Below are 20457 nucleotides of genomic sequence, written 5' to 3'. Positions count from 1 at the left end.
CAGCCCCCTAGGCTAGTACCGAGGAGTAGAACACCTCAGAAGGTGGTTGGGGGTGCGGCTGTTGTCAGCTTGCCTGAGGGGCTATGCAGCTGCCTGTTGGCCGAGCCAGGCTTCCTGAAGTTGGGGAGGTTGTGGAAGGGCTTTGGGGCGAAGGGCGGCCGGGGCCGGGTCATGAAGAGACGGTTGGTGTTGGTGCTCTGGCATTGGGTGGGTCTCATCAGGAGCCGACACGGGGACACCAAGGGGGGCTTGGGGCAGGGCGGCTCCTCTCTCTTCTCCTGTGGCGGTTCACGGCGATGGCAGCCGGCGCTGCTGTCCCCGGTGAGGTAGTGGGGGGCCACTACAGTTCGCTGGGGCCTCTCAGGCAGGCTGGTGTGTCTGAAGGATGAACGGGTGAAGGTGCCAGGGCCTGAGTGGCAGGAGCGGCCTGTTACACATCCAGTCGGATCTGTAATTCAACATGCCAGGTAGACTGACTTTATAACACATCCAGTCGGCTCTGTATTTCAACATGTCAGGTAGACTGACTTTATGACACATCCAGTCGGCTCTGTAATTCAACATGCCAGGTAGACTGACTTTATAACACATCCAGTCAGCTCTGTATTTCAACATGCCAGGTAGACTGACTTTATAACACATCCAGTCAGCTCTGTATTTCAACATGCCAGGTAGACTGACTATAACACATCCAGTCAGCTCTGTATTTCAACATGCCAGGTAGAGTGACTTTATAACACATCCAGTCGGCTCTGTAATTCAACATGCCAGGTAGACTGACTTTATAACACATCCAGTCAGCTCTGTATTTCAACATGCCAGGTAGACTGACTATAACACATCCAGTCAGCTCTGTATTTCAACATGCCAGGTAGAGTGACTTTATAACACATCCAGTCGGCTCTGTAATTCAACATGCCAGGTAGTCTGACTTTATAACACATCCAGTCAGCTCTGTAATTCAACATGCCAGGTAGACTGACTTTATAACACATCCAGTCAGCTCTGTATTTCAACATGCCAGGTAGACTGACTTTATAACACATCCAGTCAGCTCTGTAATTCAACATGCCAGGTAGACTGACTTTATAACACATCCAGTCGGCTCTGTATTTCAACATGCCAGGTAGACTGACTTTATAACACATCCAGTCGGCTCTGTAATTCAACATGCCAGGTAGACTGACATTATAACACATCCAGTCAGCTCTGTATTTTAACATGCCAGGTAGACTGACTTTTATAACACATCCAGTCGGCTCTGTAATTCAACATGCCAGGTAGACTAACTTTATAACACATCCAGTCAGCTCTGTATTTCAACATGCCAGGTAGACTGACTTTTATAACATTTTAGTCTTGTGGAAAAGGGTTTCCAAAAGTCTGCCCGGGGCCTCCTGGGTGCACGTTTTGGTTTTTACTCTAGCACTACACAGCTGATTCAAATAATCAAAGCTTGATGATGATGAGTTGCTTATTTGACCAAACATGCACCCAAGGCGGGCCCCAGGACCGAATTTGCGAAGCCCTTATTTATAAGACTTATCCAGAATGATTTACAGGAGCAATTAGGGTTGAGTGCCTTGCTCAAGGGCACAGCGACAGATTTTTCACCTAGGCGGCTCAGGGATTCAATCCAGCAACCTTTAGGTTACTGGCCCATGTTCTTAACCACTAGGCTACCTGCTGAAGCTGGTTTATATAGACAAAGAACCATAGTAGTAGTATTTCACATACTGCTAGATATCTAACTTACATGATGTATAACAGTCATTTACAAAAATGTCATGCCATCTAAAATAATTATGGTGTTAACTTGCTTGAAAGAACCAGACTATAGGGAAGTAGTGGACTACAGTGGCAAGAAAAGTATGTGAACCCTTTGGATTTCTGCATAAACTGGTCATAAAATTAGATCTGATCTTCATCTAAGTCACAACAACAGGCACACAGTCTGCTTAAACTAATAACACACATGGTTATATTTTTGGATAAAGTATGTGAACCCCGAGGCGAATGACTTCCCCAAAAGCTAATTGGAGTCAGGAGTCAGCTAACCGGGAATACAATCATTGAGATGAGATTGGAGATGTTGGTTAGAGCTGCCTTGCCCTATAAAAAACACTCACAAAAAGAGTTTGCTATTCACAAGAAGCATTGCCTGATGTGAACCATGCCTTGAAAAAAAGAGATCTCATTAGACCCAAGATTAAGAATTGTTGACTTGCATAAAGCTGGAAAGGGTTACAAAAGTATCTCTAAAAGCCTTGATGTTCATCAGTCCAAGGTAAGACAAATTGTCTATAAATGGAGAAAGTTCAGCACTGTTGCTACTCTACCTAGGAGTGGCCGTCCTGCAAAGATGACTGCAAGATCACAGAATGATTAATAAGGTTAAGAATCTTAGTGTCAGCTAAAGACTTAGAAATCTCTGGGACATGCTAACATCTCTGTTGACAACACTAAACAAGAATGGTGTTCATGGGAGGACACCACGGAAGAAGCCACTGCTGTCCAAAAAAAACATTGCTGCACGTCTGAAGTTTGCAAAAGTGCATCTTGATGTTCCACAGCGCTACTGGCAAAATATTCTCTGGACAGATGAACTAAAGTTCAATTGTTTGGAAGGAACACAACACTGCTTGGAGAAAAAAAGGCACAGAACACCAACATCAAAACCTCATCCCCACTGTAAAGTATGGTGGAGGGAGCATCATGGTTTGGAGCTGCTTTGCTGCCTCAGGGCCTGGACAGCTTTCTATCAACGGAAAAATGAATTCCCAAGTTTATCAAGACATTTTGCAGGAGAATGTAAGACTCCAGAATATATCTGTTGGGTAAGAAAAGGGAGTATAGGGAACACAGGAAAACAAAATCATGGATCTCGTCAAATAAATATGGTTATTGCTATCTGGAATCATTGTCCTCCAAATTAAGTTCAACAGAAGTTGGTTGATGCAACAGGACAACGGCCGAAAACACAGAAGTAAATCAACAACAGAATGGCTTCAACAAAAGAAAATACTCCTTCTGGAGTGGCCCAGTCAGTGTCCTGACCTCAACCTGATTGAGATGCTGTGGCATGACCTCGAGAGTGGTTCACACCAGACATTACAAGAATATTACTGAACAAACAGTTTTGTAAAGATGAATGGTCCAAAATTCCTCCTGACCGTTGTCTGATCCGCAACTACAGAAAACGTTTGGTTGAGGTTATTGCTCAACCAGTTATTAAATCCTAGGGTTCACATACTTTTTCCACCCTGCACTGTGAATGTTTACACAGTGTTCAATAAAGACATGAAAACGTATAATTGTTTGTGTGTTATTAGTTTAAGCAGATTGTCTATTGTTGACCAATTTAAGTCCAGGTAATTTCAAAGGGTTCACATACTTTTTCTTGCCACTGTAGATAGAAAATAGGGCACCATTTATGGAGTGACAGAGGGAACATCTCACCGTCTTTAAGCTTCTTGTCCAAGGCTTTGTTCTTGTGGGTGATGTCGCTCCTGGTGGCACGCAGCTTGTAGAGCGGGCCGGTCATGGATGGCATCATCCACTGGTGTGTGTTGACCTGGTCCAGAGGCAGGCGGGCGGTGGGCTGCCACTCTAACAGCTTCTTAATCAGGTCCTGGCAGCCTGGACGGGCACAGACAGCCAGTGAACATTAGGACTGGAGCTTTTTATGTCAAAAGTCTTTTTATTGACTTTAAATTAATACACATGTCAACAAGTAAAGACAGGCACACACCCTCCCCCCCAAAAAATCCACTTTGCATTACTATCGTTCTATAATAATCATACAGATGGACATTTCAGAAATTGATGAGAGCATTTGTTTTTTTGAAGCTGGGCTGGAATGCGTTTGGGTACTCTTTCTTTCCAAAGCAAACAGTGTTATATATATTTTTAAACACATTTCTCAGACCAGGGCCCGTATCCACAAAGCATCACAAAGTGGGAGTGCTGTTCTCGGATCAGTCGTGTTTCCTAAATCTTTAAATAATAAGATTGCATAGACACTGGGGACCTGATCCTAGATCAGCACTCCTACTCTGAGATGCTTTATGACTATGGCCCCTGTTCATTGCTGGCAGAATACCTGAAGAAAGTGGGTGGTGGAACGGCAGCTCTTTCCTGATGAGTTGGACCAGTTTGCGTGGGTGCTTCTCATGGTAGGGCAGCTTCCCTGTGACCATGGCATACAGAATCACCCCTCTGGAGATGGAGAGGAGATACATGGCCAACGAACTTCCAGTAAGCAGAAGACAGAAAACTGTTGTGTTCAAAACTATCACACTTGGAATATGTGATGCCCCCTTGACCGTGTGATTTTCTTTTGATAACATGACTGTCAGTATATACAGTAAGCAACTAGTATGTAGGTGCACTGGGACCAATGAGAAAAGTTGTTCTGTAGAAGTTGTGGAATGAAACTCGTATAGCTATTTAACTAAGTGTGAGCTTTGGGTCGAGGCTGTGTCCCAAATGACTCCCTAATCCATATAGTGCACTACTTTATACCAGGGCCCATGGTCAAAAGCAGAGCACTAAATAGGGAAAAGGGTGCCATTTTGGACAGAATGTGTGTCTGATGACTCACAGGCTCCACAGGTCAGCTTGTTCTCCGTTGTATTTGCGAGACAGTAGGATCTCTGGGGCAGTGTAGGCTACGGAACCACAGAAGGTGTTCATCAGAGCACTCCTGTCTGTGTAGTGGTTGGCAAAGCCAAAGTCTGCCAGGCACAGCGCAAGCACACACACACACACACACACACACACACACACACACAGAGAGTCCGTGATGCACATGGTTTTACCAGAGGCTGGATTTAAAACCTGTCTGGTGAGGTGGTTATTGGAGTGCATGGTTATTTTACCAGTTAATTTCACAAATCCTTGCTCGTCCAACAGTATGTTTTCACATTTCAGGTCTCTGAAAAGGAAAAGGACATCGTCATGGTGAATGCAAGACATATTGACATTACCTGTGACTATTGTGGGTGTGTCAGGCAGCAACAGTGCTTGATGACCTGTGTTTGGTTGCTGTGGTATTACTGTAAACTACGATATGTGATTGTTGTAGCAGTCATACACTAAGTGGTTGCTGTGGTATTACTGTAAACTACGATATGTGATTGTTGTAGCAGTCATACACTAAGTGGTTGCTGTGGTATTACTGTAAACTACGATATGTGATTGTTGTAGCAGTCATACACTAAGTGGTTGCTGTGGTATTACTGTAAACTACGATATGTGATTGTTGTAGCAGTCATACACTAAGTGGTTGCTGTGGTATTACTGTAAACTACGATATGTGATTGTTGTAGCAGTCATGCACTAAGTGGTTGCTGTGGTATTACTGTAAACTACGATATGTGATTGTTGTAGCAGTCATGCACTAGGTGGTTGCTGTGGTATTACTGTAAACTACGATATGTGATTGTTGTAGCAGTCATGCACTAGGTGGTTGCTGTGGTATTACTGTAAACTACGATATGTGATTGTTGTAGCAGTCATGCACTAAGTGGTTGCTGTGGTATTACTGTAAACTACGATATGTGATTGTTGTAGCAGTCATGCACTAAGTGGTTGCTGTGGTATTACTGTAAACTACGATATGTGATTGTTGTAGCAGTCATGCACTAAGTGGTTGCTGTGGTATTACTGTAAACTACGATATGTGATTGTTGTAGCAGTCATGCACTAAGTGGTTGCTGTGGTATTACTGTAAACTACGATATGTGATTGTTGTAGTAGTCATGCACTAAGTGGTTGCTGTGATATTACTGTAAACTACGATATGTGATTGTTGTAGCAGTCATGCACTAAGTGGTTGCTGTGGTATTACTGTAAACTACGATATGTGATTGTAGCAGTCATGCACTAAGTGGTTGCTGTGGTATTACTGTACTCTACGTTGTGATTGTTGTAGCAGCTGTGGTATTACTGTAAACTACGATATGTGAGTGCATGACTGCTACAAGAATCACATATCGTAGTTTACAGTAATACCACAGCTGCTACAACAATTATGTGGTTGTTGTGGTTTTACTCAACATTACCTGTGATTGTTGCAGATATAGAATTAGATGGTTGCAGGAACAAAAGTTGTGTTACCTGTGTACTATGTGGTTGTTGTGACAGACAGTGAGGTGTTACCTGTGTACTATGTGGTTGTTATGGCAGACAGTGAGGTGTTACCTGTGTACTATGTGGTTGTTGTGACAGACAGTGAGGTGTTACCTGTGTACTATGTGGTTGTTGTGACAGACAGTGAGGTGTTACCTGTGTACTATGTGGTTGTTGTGACAGTGAGGTATTACCTGTGTACTATGTGGTTGTTATGGCAGACAGTGAGGTGTTACCTGTGTACTATGTGGTTGTTGTGACAGTGAGGTGTTACCTGTGTACTATGTGGTTGTTGTGACAGTGAGGTGTTACCTGTGTACTATGTGGTTGTTGTGACAGTGAGGTGTTACCTGTGTACTATGTGGTTGTTGTGACAGTGAGGTGTTACCTGTGTACTATGTGGATGTTGTGACAGTGAGGTGTTACCTGTGTACTATGTGGTTGTTGTGACAGTGAGGTGTCACCTGTGTACTATGTGGTTGTTGTGACAGACAGTGAGGTGTTACCTGTGTACTATGTGGTTGTTGTGACAGACAGTGAGGTGTTACCTGTGTACTATGTGGTTGTTGTGACAGACAGTGAGGTGTTACCTGTGTACTATGTGGTTGTTATGGCAGACAGTGAGGTATTACCTGTGTACTATGTGGTTGTTGTGACAGACAGTGAGGTGTTACCTGTGTACTATGTGGTTGTTGTGACAGTGAGGTGTTACCTGTGTACTATGTGGTTGTTGTGACAGTGAGGTGTTACCTGTGTACTATGTGGTTGTTGTGACAGACAGTGAGGTGTTACCTGTGTACTATGTGGATATTGTGACAGACAGTGAGGTGTTACCTGTGTACTATGTGGATGTTGTGACAGTGAGGTGTTACCTGTGTACTATGTGGTTGTTGTGACAGTGAGGTGTTACCTGTGTACTATGTGGTTGTTGTGACAGTGAGGTGTTACCTGTGTACTATGTGGATGTTGTGACAGTGAGGTGTTACCTGTGTACTATGTGGCTGTTGTGACAGTGAGGTGTTACCTGTGTACTATGTGGTTGTTGTGACAGTGAGGTGTTACCTGTGTACTATGTGGCTGTTGTGACAGACAGTGAGGTATTACCTGTGTATTATGTGGTTGTTGTGACAGACAGTGAGGTGTTACCTGTGTACTATGTGGTTGTTGTGACAGACAGTGAGGTGTTACCTGTGTACTATGTGGTTGTTATGGCAGACAGTGAGGTGTTACCTGTGTACTATGTGGTTGTTGTGACAGACAGTGAGGTGTTACCTGTGTACTATGTGGTTGTTGTGACAGACAGTGAGGTGTTACCTGTGTACTATGTGGTTGTTGTGACAGTGAGGTATTACCTGTGTACTATGTGGTTGTTATGGCAGACAGTGAGGTGTTACCTGTGTACTATGTGGTTGTTGTGACAGTGAGGTGTTACCTGTGTACTATGTGGTTGTTGTGACAGTGAGGTGTTACCTGTGTACTATGTGGATGTTGTGACAGTGAGGTGTTACCTGTGTACTATGTGGTTGTTGTGACAGTGAGGTATTACCTGTGTACTATGTGGTTGTTATGGCAGACAGTGAGGTGTTACCTGTGTACTATGTGGTTGTTGTGACAGTGAGGTGTTACCTGTGTACTATGTGGTTGTTGTGACAGTGAGGTGTTACCTGTGTACTATGTGGATGTTGTGACAGTGAGGTGTTACCTGTGTACTATGTGGTTGTTGTGACAGTGAGGTGTCACCTGTGTACTATGTGGTTGTTGTGACAGACAGTGAGGTGTTACCTGTGTACTATGTGGTTGTTGTGACAGACAGTGAGGTGTTACCTGTGTACTATGTGGTTGTTGTGACAGACAGTGAGGTGTTACCTGTGTACTATGTGGTTGTTATGGCAGACAGTGAGGTATTACCTGTGTACTATGTGGTTGTTGTGACAGACAGTGAGGTGTTACCTGTGTACTATGTGGTTGTTGTGACAGTGAGGTGTTACCTGTGTACTATGTGGTTGTTGTGACAGTGAGGTGTTACCTGTGTACTATGTGGTTGTTGTGACAGACAGTGAGGTGTTACCTGTGTACTATGTGGATATTGTGACAGACAGTGAGGTGTTACCTGTGTACTATGTGGATGTTGTGACAGTGAGGTGTTACCTGTGTACTATGTGGTTGTTGTGACAGTGAGGTGTTACCTGTGTACTATGTGGTTGTTGTGACAGTGAGGTGTTACCTGTGTACTATGTGGATGTTGTGACAGTGAGGTGTTACCTGTGTACTATGTGGCTGTTGTGACAGTGAGGTGTTACCTGTGTACTATGTGGTTGTTGTGACAGTGAGGTGTTACCTGTGTACTATGTGGCTGTTGTGACAGACAGTGAGGTATTACCTGTGTATTATGTGGTTGTTGTGACAGACAGTGAGGTGTTACCTGTGTACTATGTGGTTGTTGTGACAGTGAGGTATTACCTGTGTATTATGTGGTTGTTGTGACATACAGTGAGGTGTTACCTGTGTACTATGTGGATGTTGTGACAGACAGTGAGGTGTTACCTGTGTACTATGTGGATGTTGTGACAGTGAGGTGTTACCTGTGTACTATGTGGATGTTGTGACAGTGAGGTGTTACCTGTGTACTATGTGGTTGTTGTGACAGTGAGGTGTTATCTGTGTACTATGTGGTTGTTATGGCAGACAGTGAGATGTTACCTGTGTACTATGTGGTTGTTATGGCAGACAGTGAGATGTTACCTGTGTACTATGTGGATGTTGTGACAGACAGTGAGGTGTTACCTGTGTACTATGTGGATGTTGTGACAGTGAGGTGTTACCTGTGTACTATGTGGCTGTTGTGACAGTGAGGTATTACCTGTGTACAATGTGGTTGTTGTGACAGTGAGGTGTTACCTGTGTACTATGTGGTTGTTGTGACAGACAGTGAGGTGTTACCTGTGTACAATGTGGTTGTTGTGACAGACAGTGAGGTGTTACCTGTGTACTATGTGGTTGTTGTGACAGTGAGGTGTTACCTGTGTACTATGTGGATGTTGTGACAGTGAGGTGTTACCTGTGTACTATGTGGATGTTGTGACAGTGAGGTGTTACCTGTGTACTATGTGGTTGTTGTGACAGTGAGGTGTTACCTGTGTACTATGTGGTTGTTATGGCAGACAGTGAGATGTTACCTGTGTACTATGTGGTTGTTATGGCAGACAGTGAGATGTTACCTGTGTACTATGTGGTTGTTATGGCAGACAGTGAGGTGTTACCTGTGTACTATGTGGTTGTTATGGCAGACAGTGAGATGTTACATGTGTACTATGTGGTTGTTGTGACAGACAGTGAGGTGTTACCTGTGTACTATGTGGTTGTTATGGAGACAGTGAGGTATTCCCTGTGTACTATGTGGTTGTTGTGACAGACAGTGAGGTGTTACCTGTGTACTATGTGGTTGTTGTGACAGTGAGGTGTTACCTGTGTACTATGTGGTTGTTGTGACAGTGAGGTGTTACCTGTGTACTATGTGGTTGTTGTGACAGTGAGGTATTACCTGTGTACAATGTGTACTATGTGACAGTGAGGTATTACCTGTGTACTATGTGGTTGTTGTGACAGTGAGGTGTTACCTGTGTACTATGTGGTTGTTGTGACAGTGAGGTATTACCTGTGTACAATGTGTACTATGTGACAGTGAGGTATTACCTGTGTACTATGTGGTTGTTGTGACAGTGAGATATGACCTGTGTACTATGTGGTTGTTGTGACAGTGAGGTATTACCTGTGTACTATGTGGTTGTTGTGACAGTGAGGTATTACCTGTGTACAATGTGGTTGTTGTGACAGTGAGGTGTTACCTGTGTACTATGTGGTTGTTGTGACAGACATTGAGGTGTTACCTGTGTACAATGTGGTTGTTGTGACAGACAGTGAGGTGTTACCTGTGTACTATGTGGTTGTTGTGACAGTGAGGTGTTACCTGTGTACTATGTGGATGTTGTGACAGTGAGGTGTTACCTGTGTACTATGTGGTTGTTGTAACAGTGAGGTGTTACCTGTGTACTATGTGACAGTGAGGTGTTACCTGTGTACTATGTGGATGTTGTGACAGTGAGGTGTTACCTGTGTACTATGTGGTTGTTGTGACAGTAAGGTGTTACCTGTGTACTATGTGGTTGTTGTGACAGTGAGGTATTACCTGTGTACTATGTGGTTGTTGTGACAGACAGTGAGGTGTTACCTGTGTACTATGTGGTTGTTGTGACAGTGAGGTGTTACCTGTGTACTATGTGACAGTGAGGTATTACCTGTGTACTATGTGGTTGTTGTGACAGTGAGGTGTTACCTGTGTACTATGTGGTTGTTGTGACAGACAGTGAGGTGTTACCTGTGTACTATGTGGATGTTGTGACAGACAGTGAGGTGTTACCTGTGTACTATGTGGATGTTGTGACAGTGAGGTGTTACCTGTGTACTATGTGGATGTTGTGACAGTGAGGTGTTACCTGTGTACTATGTGGTTGTTGTGACAGTGAGGTGTTACCTGTGTACTATGTGGTTGTTATGGCAGACAGTGAGATGTTACCTGTGTACTATGTGGTTGTTATGGCAGACAGTGAGATGTTACCTGTGTACTATGTGGTTGTTATGGCAGACAGTGAGATGTTACCTGTGTACTATGTGGTTGTTATGGCAGACAGTGAGGTATTACCTGTGTACTATGTGGTTGTTGTGACAGTGAGATATGACCTGTGTACTATGTGGTTGTTGTGACAGTGAGGTATTACCTGTGTACTATGTGGTTGTTGTGACAGTGAGGTATTACCTGTGTACAATGTGGTTGTTGTGACAGTGAGGTGTTACCTGTGTACTATGTGGTTGTTGTGACAGACAGTGAGGTGTTACCTGTGTACAATGTGGTTGTTGTGACAGACAGTGAGGTGTTACCTGTGTACTATGTGGTTGTTGTGACAGTGAGGTGTTACCTGTGTACTATGTGGATGTTGTGACAGTGAGGTGTTACCTGTGTACTATGTGGTTGTTGTAACAGTGAGGTGTTACCTGTGTACTATGTGACAGTGAGGTGTTACCTGTGTACTATGTGGATGTTGTGACAGTGAGGTGTTACCTGTGTACTATGTGGTTGTTGTGACAGTAAGGTGTTACCTGTGTACTATGTGGTTGTTGTGACAGTGAGGTATTACCTGTGTACTATGTGGTTGTTGTGACAGACAGTGAGGTGTTACCTGTGTACTATGTGGTTGTTGTGACAGTGAGGTGTTACCTGTGTACTATGTGACAGTGAGGTATTACCTGTGTACTATGTGGTTGTTGTGACAGTGAGGTGTTACCTGTGTACTATGTGGTTGTTGTGACAGACAGTGAGGTGTTACCTGTGTACTATGTGGATGTTGTGACAGACAGTGAGGTGTTACCTGTGTACTATGTGGATGTTGTGACAGTGAGGTGTTACCTGTGTACTATGTGGATGTTGTGACAGTGAGGTGTTACCTGTGTACTATGTGGTTGTTGTGACAGTGAGGTGTTACCTGTGTACTATGTGGTTGTTATGGCAGACAGTGAGATGTTACCTGTGTACTATGTGGTTGTTATAGCAGACAGTGAGATGTTACCTGTGTACTATGTGGTTGTTATGGCAGACAGTGAGGTGTTACCTGTGTACTATGTGGTTGTTATGGCAGACAGTGAGATGTTACCTGTGTACTATGTGGTTGTTGTGACAGACAGTGAGGTGTTACCTGTGTACTATGCGGTTGTTATGGAGACAGTGAGGTATTCCCTGTGTACTATGTGGTTGTTGTGACAGACAGTGAGGTGTTACCTGTGTACTATGTGGTTGTTGTGACAGTGAGGTGTTACCTGTGTCCTATATGGTTGTTGTGACAGTGAGGTGTTACCTGTGTACTATGTGACAGTGAGGTGTTACCTGTGTACTATGTGGTTGTTGTGACAGTAAGGTGTTACCTGTGTACTATGTGGTTGTTGTGACAGTGAGGTATTACCTGTGTACTATGTGGTTGTTGTGACAGACAGTGAGGTGTTACCTGTGTACTATGTGGTTGTTGTGACAGTGAGGTGTTACCTGTGTACTATGTGACAGTGAGGTATTACCTGTGTACTATGTGGTTGTTGTGACAGTGAGGTGTTACCTGTGTACTATGTGACAGTGAGATGTTACCTGTGTACTATGTGGTTGTTGTGACAGTGAGGTGTTACCTGTGTACTATGTGGCTGTTGTGACAGACAGTGAGGTATTACCTGTGTATTATGTGGTTGTTGTGACAGACAGTAAGGTGTTACCTGTGTACTATGTGGTTGTTGTGACAGTGAGGTATTACCTGTGTATTATGTGGTTGTTGTGACATACAGTGAGGTGTTACCTGTGTACTATGTGGTTGTTGTGACAGACAGTGAGGTGTTACCTGTGTACTATGTGGATGTTGTGACAGACAGTGAGGTGTTACCTGTGTACTATGTGGATGTTGTGACAGTGAGGTGTTACCTGTGTACTATGTGGATGTTGTGACAGTGAGGTGTTACCTGTGTACTATGTGGATGTTGTGACAGTGAGATGTTACCTGTGTACTATGTGGTTGTTGTGACAGACAGTGAGGTGTTACCTGTGTACTATGTGGTTGTTATGGAGACAGTGAGGTATTCCCTGTGTACTATGTGGTTGTTGTGACAGACAGTGAGGTGTTACCTGTGTACTATGTGGTTGTTGTGACAGACAGTGAGGTGTTACCTGTGTACTATGGGGTTATGGCAGACAGTGAGATGTTACCTGTGTACTATGTGGTTGTTGTGACAGTGAGGTGTTACCTGTGTACTATGTGGTTGTTGTGACAGTGAGGTATTACCTGTGTACAATGTGTACTATGTGACAGTGAGGTGTTACCTGTGTACTATGGGGTTATGGCAGACAGTGAGATGTTACCTGTGTACTATGTGGTTGTTATGGCAAACAGTGAGGTGTTACCTGTGTACTATGTGGTTATTGTGACAGTGAGGTATTACCTGTGTACTATGTGGTTATTGTGACAGTGAGGTATTACCTGTGTACTATGTGGTTGTTGTGACAGTGAGGTATTACCTGTGTACTATGTGGTTGTTGTGACAGTGAGGTATTACCTGTGTACTATGTGGTTGTTGTGACAGTGAGGTATTACCTGTGTACTATGTGGTTGTTGTGACAGTGAGGTGTTACCTGTGTACTATGTGGTTGTTGTGACAGACAGTGAGGTGTTACCTGTGTACAATGTGGTTGTTGTGACAGACAGTGAGGTGTTACCTGTGTACTATGTGGTTGTTGTGACAGTGAGGTGTTACCTGTGTACTATGTGGATGTTGTGACAGTGAGGTGTTACCTGTGTACTATGTGGTTGTTGTGACAGTGAGGTGTTACCTGTGTACTATGTGACAGTGAGGTGTTACCTGTGTACTATGTGGATGTTGTGACAGTGAGGTGTTACCTGTGTACTATGTGGTTGTTGTGACAGTAAGGTGTTACCTGTGTACTATGTGGTTGTTGTGACAGTGAGGTATTACCTGTGTACTATGTGGTTGTTGTGACAGACAGTGAGGTGTTACCTGTGTACTATGTGGTTGTTGTGACAGTGAGGTGTTACCTGTGTACTATGTGACAGTGAGGTATTACCTGTGTACTATGTGGTTGTTGTGACAGTGAGGTGTTACCTGTGTACTATGTGACAGTGAGATGTTACCTGTGTACTATGTGGTTGTTGTGACAGTGCATGACAGCGTTGACTATCTGTTTGAAGAGCCTGCGAGCCTCCTCTTCACTGAGGCCCGGGCTGCCCTTGCTATGGGACACGGCGTTGATGTGTTCTAAAAGGTCTCCGCTCAGAGCCAGCTCCAGAATCAGATAGAACCGCTTCAGTGAACGGAACATGTCATACAGCTGGACCTGTTCAAAAGTAGAGTACCCACCACATAAATATAATCTATTTACCTAATGATTCTACTTCTATGGTACACATTCTATGGTACACACTCTGGATGCAGGTGCATGCTTGACATCACATCAAAACTTTCTTGCAAAACCATTTACGTATCTAAGGGCCAGTTTCCCGGAGCCAGATTAGGCCTATTCCTGGACTAAAAGGCATGTTCAATGGAGATACCCAACTAGTCTAAAGGACAGTTTTATTGCTTCTTTAATCGGGACAGTTTACAGCTGTGCTAACACAATTGCAAAAGGGTTTTATAATGATCAATTAGCCTTTTAAAATGATACATTTGGATTAGCTAACACAACGTGCCGTTGGAACACAGGAGTGATGCTTGCTGATAATGGGTCTCTGCACGCCTATGTAAATATTCCATTAAGAATCAGCCGTTTCCAGCTACAATAGTCATTTACAGCATTAACAATGTCTACACTGTATGTCTGATCAATTTTATCTTATTTTAATGGACAAAAAATGAGCTTTTCTAAGTGACCCCAAACTTTTGAATGGTAGTGTACAGTACCAGTCAAAAGTTTGGACACACCTAATCATTCAAGGGTTTTTCTTTTTTTGTACTATTTTCTACATTGTAGAATAATAGTGAAGACATCAAAACTATGAAATTAACACACATGGAATCATGTAGTAACCGAATAAGTGCTAAACCAATCTAAATCTATTTTATATTTGAGATTCATCAAAGTAGCCACCCTTTGCCTTGATGACAGCTTTGCACACTCGTGACATTCTCTCAACCAGCTTCACCTGGAATGCTTTTCCAACAGTCTTGAAGGAGTTCCCACATTTGCTGAGCACTAGCTGCTTTTCGGGCGGCAGGGTAGCCTAGGGGTTAGAGCGTTGGACTAGTAACCGGAAGGTTGCAAGTTCAAATCCCCGAGCTGACAAGGTACAAATCTGTTGTTCTGCCCCTGAACAGGCAGTTAACCCACTGTTCCTAGGCCGTCATTGAAAATAAGAATTTGTTCTTAACTGATTTGCCTATAAAGGTAAAATAAAAGGTAAAATAAAATAAAAAATTCCTTCACTCTGCGGTCCAACTCATCCCAAAACATCTCAATTGGGTTGAGGGCGGGTGATTGTGGAGGCCAGGTCATCTGATGCAGCACTCCATCACTCTCCTTCTTGGTCAAATAGCCCTTCCACAGCCTGGAGATGTGTTGGGTCATTGTCCTGTTGAAAAACAAATGATAGTCCCACTAAGCACAAACCAGATGGGATGGTGCATCGCTGCAGAATGCTGTGGTAGCCATGCTGGTTAAGTGTGCCTTGAATTCTAAATAAATCAAAGACAGTGTCACCAGTAAAGCACCGTCACACCTCCTCCATGCTTCACGGTGGGAACCACACAAGCGGAGATCATCTGTGTTTTACAAAGACACAGCATTAAGAAGGAACCAAAAATCTCACATTTGGATTCATCTCTTCTTCATATTGGTGTCCTTGAGTAGTGGTTTCTTTGCAGCAATTCGACCATGAAGGCCTGATTCACACAGTCTCCTCTGAACAATTGATGTTGAGATTTGTTTGCTACTTGAACTCTGTGAAGCATTTATTTGGGCTGCAATTTCTGAGGCTGACAACTCTAATGAACTTATCCTCTGCAGCAGAGGTAACTCTGGGTCTTCCTTTCCTGTGGTGGTCCTCATGAGAGCCAGTTTCATCACAGCACTTAATGTTTTTTGCAACTGCACTTAAAGTAACGTTCAAATTGAAACTTTCCGCATTGATTGACCTTCATGTCTTAATGTAATGATGGACTGTCATTTATCTTTGCTTATTTGAGCTGTTCTTGCCATAATATGGATTTGGTATTTTGCCAAATAGGGCTATCTTCTGTATACCACCCCTACCGTGTCACAACACAACTGATTGGCTCAAATGCATTAAGAAGGAAAGAAATTCCACAAATGAACTTTTGACTACCTCATGAAGCTGGTTGAGAGAATGCCAAGAGTGTGCAAATCTGTCATCAAGGCAAAGGTTGGATACTTTGAAGAATCTCAAATATGTAGATTTGTTTAACACTTTTTTTGGTTACTACATTATTCCATACAGTGGGGAGAACAGGTATTTGATACACTGACGATTTTGCAGGTTTTCCTACTTAACAAAGCATGTAGAGGTCTGTAATGTTTATCATAGGTACACTTCAACTGTGAGAGACGGAATCTAAAACAAAAATCCAGAAAATCACATTGCATGACATAAGTATTTGATACATCAGAAAAGCAGAACTTAATATTTGGTACAGAAACCTTTGTTTGCAATTACAGAGATCATACGTTTCCTGTAGTTCTTGACCAGGTTTGCACACACTGTAGCAGGGATTTTGGCCCACTCCTCCATACAGACCTTCTCCGGATCTTTCAGGTTTTGGGGCTGTCGCTGGGCAATACAGACTTTCAGCTCCCTCAAAAGATTTTCTATTGGGTTCAGGTCTGGAGACTGGCTAGGCCACTCCAGGACCTTGAGATGCTTCTTACGGAGCCACTCCTTAGTTGCCCTGGCTGTGTGTTTCGGGTCGTTGTCATGCTGGAAGACCCAGCCACGACCCATCTTTAATGCTCTTACTGAGGGAAGGAGGTTGTTGGCCAAGATCTCACGATACATGGCCCCATCCACCCTCCCCTCAACACGGTGCAGTCGTCCTGTCCCCTTTGCAGAAAAGCATCCCCAAAGAATGATGTTTCATTTAACATTACATTTACATTTAAGTCATTTAGCAGACGCTCTTATCCAGAGCGACTTACAAATTGGTGCGTTCACCTTATGTTTCCACCTCCATGCTTCACCGTTGGGATGTTGTTCTCAGGGTTGTACTCATCCTTCTTCTTCCTCCAAACACGGCGAGTGGAGTTTAGACCAAACAGCTCTATTTTTGTCTCATCAGACCACAAGACCTCCTCCCGTTCCTTCTCTGGATCATCCAGATGGTCATTGGCAAACTTCAGACGGGCCTGGACATGTGCTGGCTTGAGCAGGGGGACCTTGCGTGCGCTGTGTGTTACTAATGGTTTTCTTTGAGACTGTGGTCCCAGCTCTCTTCAGGTCATTGACCAGGTCCTGCCGTGTAGTTCTGGGCTGATCTCTCACCTTCCTCATGATCATTGATGCCCCACGAGGTGAGATCTTGCATGGAGCCCCAGACTGAGGGTGATTGACCGTCATCTTGAACTTCTTCCATTTTCTAATAATTGCGGCAACAGTTGTTGCCTTCTCACCAAGCTGCTTGTCTATTATCCTGTAGCCCATCCCAGCCTAGTGCAGGTCTACAATTTTATCCCTGATGTCCTTACACAGCTCTCTGGTCTTGGCCATTGTGGAGAGGTTTGAGTGTGTGGACAGGTGTCTTTTATACAGGTAACGAGTTCAAACAGGTGCAGTTAATACAGGTAATGAGTGGAGGACAGGAGGGCTTCTTAAAGAAAAACTGTGAGAGCCAGAATTCTTACTGGTTGGTTGGTGATCAAATACTTATGTCATGCAATACAATGCAAATTAATTACTTAATCATACAATGTGATTTTCTGGATTTTTGTTCTAGATTCCGTGTACCTATGATAAAAATTACAGACCTCTACATGCTTTGTACGTAGGAAAACCTGCAAACTCGGCAGTGTATCAAATACTTGTTCTCCCCACTGTATGTGTTATTTCATAGGTTTGATGCCTTCACTATTATTCTACAATGTAGAAAATAGTAAAAATAAAGAAAAACCCTTGAATGAGTAGGTGTGTCCATACTTCTGACTGGTACTGTATATCAATCTGAAGTTGTAGGTGTTTGATACCTTAACAACACTCACCACCCCTGGCTGTCTGTACGTGGCGTTCAGAGCATATATCTCTCTGTGTAGGAATTCCTTAACAACACTCACCACCCCTGGGTGTCTGTACGTGGCGTTCAGAGCATATATCTCTCTGTGTTTGATACCTTAACAACACTCACCACCCCTGGGTGTCTGTACGTGGCGTTCAGAGCATATATCTCTCTGTGTAGGAATTCCTTAACAACACTCACCACCCCTGGGTGTCTGTACGTGGCGTTCAGAGCATATATCTCTCTGTGTTTGATACCTTAACAACACTCACCACCCCTGGGTGTCTGTACGTGGCGTTCAGAGCATATATCTCTCTGTGTAGGAATTTCTTGGAGTATTCTAGGGGAGCCTCGTTGATAGAGATGATTTTGATAGCCACCTGAACAATTTATGGTTGTATGGGTGAACATCCTCATCCACACAGTTCACAAAAATTACAGCAAGGTTGTTTTTAAAAGTGTCACTGCAGTGCTAGTCTTAGTTAGATACTATTGTTATAAAACTTGTCCAGCAAATATAAAGGTCTGGATATAAAAAAAAAAGTGCTAGTGTTATGCACATTAAATGAAGTTGAGAATGTCTTTTAAAATGATTTACCATGGTAAACATGTGTCAGAGAAACAGTACTTTACCATATTGTGGTTCTTGCTCCTCAGGTCATTGGCCAGCTTGTAGTTCTTACTGATCTTATTTGGGGTGGCGTACCCCAGGTAGACCTTGGAGAAAGCACCTGTCCCAATCTTCTTGCCAGAGAGAAGGTAGCCATTCTCTCGACACTCTATGGTCCTCTCATGAAGCGACTTCCCAGAGTCCTTTACTCTCGTGCCAGTTGCACTCATACTAAAGTGCAGTATATAACTTCAATCCACTTCTTCTCCTAATGGCTGCATCTCTTTTCCTGTGCATCTCAGATTATGCTCCCTATTAAATCATTTTATGCATGACAGATATTTGATATTCATCTTTGTCATTTTTAGCTCTAACCATGCCCACACAAAAGGTGTGAACTGTCTGAAATGAGGACAATGCATTTGGAACCTTCTCCATGGCAACATGAATGTTACAGTACAAACACATTCTAAAATAGAATGTTAAGGGGGTTCTCTTTGCTTTTACATGAATGGAATGGAACCCTTTGCTAATAATCCATTGTTCCACTCTTACATGCTGGAGTATAATATTTTGTAGCTCATAACTCCTTGCTCTAGCTGCAGTACTGTAGTTATTTAGACAGGCTATAACAGTGCATTCAGTGCTTCACAACTCCACATATTTTCCTTCCACGAATCATCTCATTCTCTAAGCCAAAGTTGAGCTAAATAGAGGGATGATTTCAAATGGTATTAATCAAACTTAGACAAGTCTGGCCAGAGGGGCAAGCGATGACTTGTGAGACCAGCTCATTAGGAATGCATGACAATAGGAAAACATTATGGCCCAAATGGCACCCTATTCCCTTTTTAGTGCACTACTTTTATCCAGGGACCATAGGGCTCTAGTCAAAAGAAGCTGCCATTTGGGACATCGCCCATGGCCCTGGCCCAGATTAATACAGGGCTGAAAACAATTAAGGAGTCTATTAAATTGACTTAGTTATTCCTGCTGGAGAGGCCAGCTTGAGGAAGAGACACTTCATAAGTGTAAGTGATATATCAATAGCTCATGGCTCACCATCCAGGCCAATTTAGTTTCAACACTGCATACTTGGGCCAAGGAGAGAGAGTTGTTCTGGCTTAAGTGATACTGGGGCCATAATACATTAGCCTTTTATTTTGTGTAATTGCTTAGATGAATACTGATTTGCATATGGCCTAGCAAGTAAAATGGAAGAGAAACTGAGGTGAGGATTCCACTCAACAAACTCATCTCTAAGATTGTATTTATCCAACCTACCTTTGTCAAGGCACTATACTATTTTAAACTTCTATGATATATCTACAATGCACATTTATTTATCTTTTTTGACTGTTCCGCAATAACATTCACAGACATACAAGAGGTCAGTGTTTTTAGCCATTGGTTGTTATATGGTTGTTATATGTCACCATCTTGTGGACATCTACGAAGGTATTTTATCTTACCGGTATGCATTTGCTTGCCCCCAGCTACAAGGAAAAAAACATTCCACCTAAATATATGTGAAGGATTAGTTTGAATAATATCAGCACATTCTCCAGGTTCATGGAATCTACCTCAAAAGGTCTATAGTAGATAATATAGTGCTGCGCTTCCTCTCTGAAGTACTCTAAATATGCCCCCTATCATGGTAAAAACATTGAATATTTCCACTAGGGCTTTGCTTGACTACCAGCGGACTCTGAACACCTCATCCGGAAGAGCGTAAGAGGTAGGGTTCGTCACAAATGGCACCGTATTCCCTATACAGTGCATTCTGAAAGATTTCAGATCATTTACATTTTGTTACGTTACAGCCTTATTCTAAAATGTAATGAATAGTTTTTTCCCCTTCATCAATCTACACACAATACCTCATAACAAAGCAA

General features: G+C 43.1%; 1 protein-coding gene across 1 annotated transcript; it reads right to left on the bottom strand.

The window, feature by feature from the left end:
• Positions 1-35: 35 nt before the first annotated feature.
• LOC135572618 (testis-specific serine/threonine-protein kinase 5-like) lies at positions 36-18814 on the bottom strand. Its single transcript, XM_065021037.1, has 8 exons — positions 18586-18814; positions 18225-18332; positions 13866-14068; positions 4881-4936; positions 4604-4736; positions 4103-4218; positions 3460-3639; positions 36-448 (listed from the first exon to the last, which is right to left on the bottom strand). The coding sequence occupies exons 1-8, from the start codon at positions 18790-18792 to the stop codon at positions 36-38; spliced, it is 1416 nt and encodes a 471-aa protein (XP_064877109.1). The 5' UTR covers positions 18793-18814.
• Between the last annotated feature and the right edge of the window lie 1643 nt (positions 18815-20457).

This window comes from Oncorhynchus nerka, linkage group LG7 (genome assembly GCF_034236695.1).
Source record: "Oncorhynchus nerka isolate Pitt River linkage group LG7, Oner_Uvic_2.0, whole genome shotgun sequence".
NCBI lineage: Eukaryota > Metazoa > Chordata > Actinopteri > Salmoniformes > Salmonidae > Oncorhynchus > Oncorhynchus nerka.
This window is presented reverse-complemented; position numbering and strand designations above follow the sequence as displayed.

Coding starts and splice junctions, on each gene's coding strand:
- LOC135572618 (XM_065021037.1), bottom strand. CDS start 18,792: ATGAGTGCAACTGGCACGAGAGTAAAGGACTCTGGGAAGTCGCTTCAT. Junction 3,640..4,102: donor CCACCACCCACTTTCTTCAG/GTATTCTGCCAG, acceptor GTGCCCGTCCAG/GCTGCCAGGACCTGATTAAG. Junction 449..3,459: donor GGACAAGAAGCTTAAAGACG/GTGAGATGTTCC, acceptor GTTGAATTACAG/ATCCGACTGGATGTGTAACA.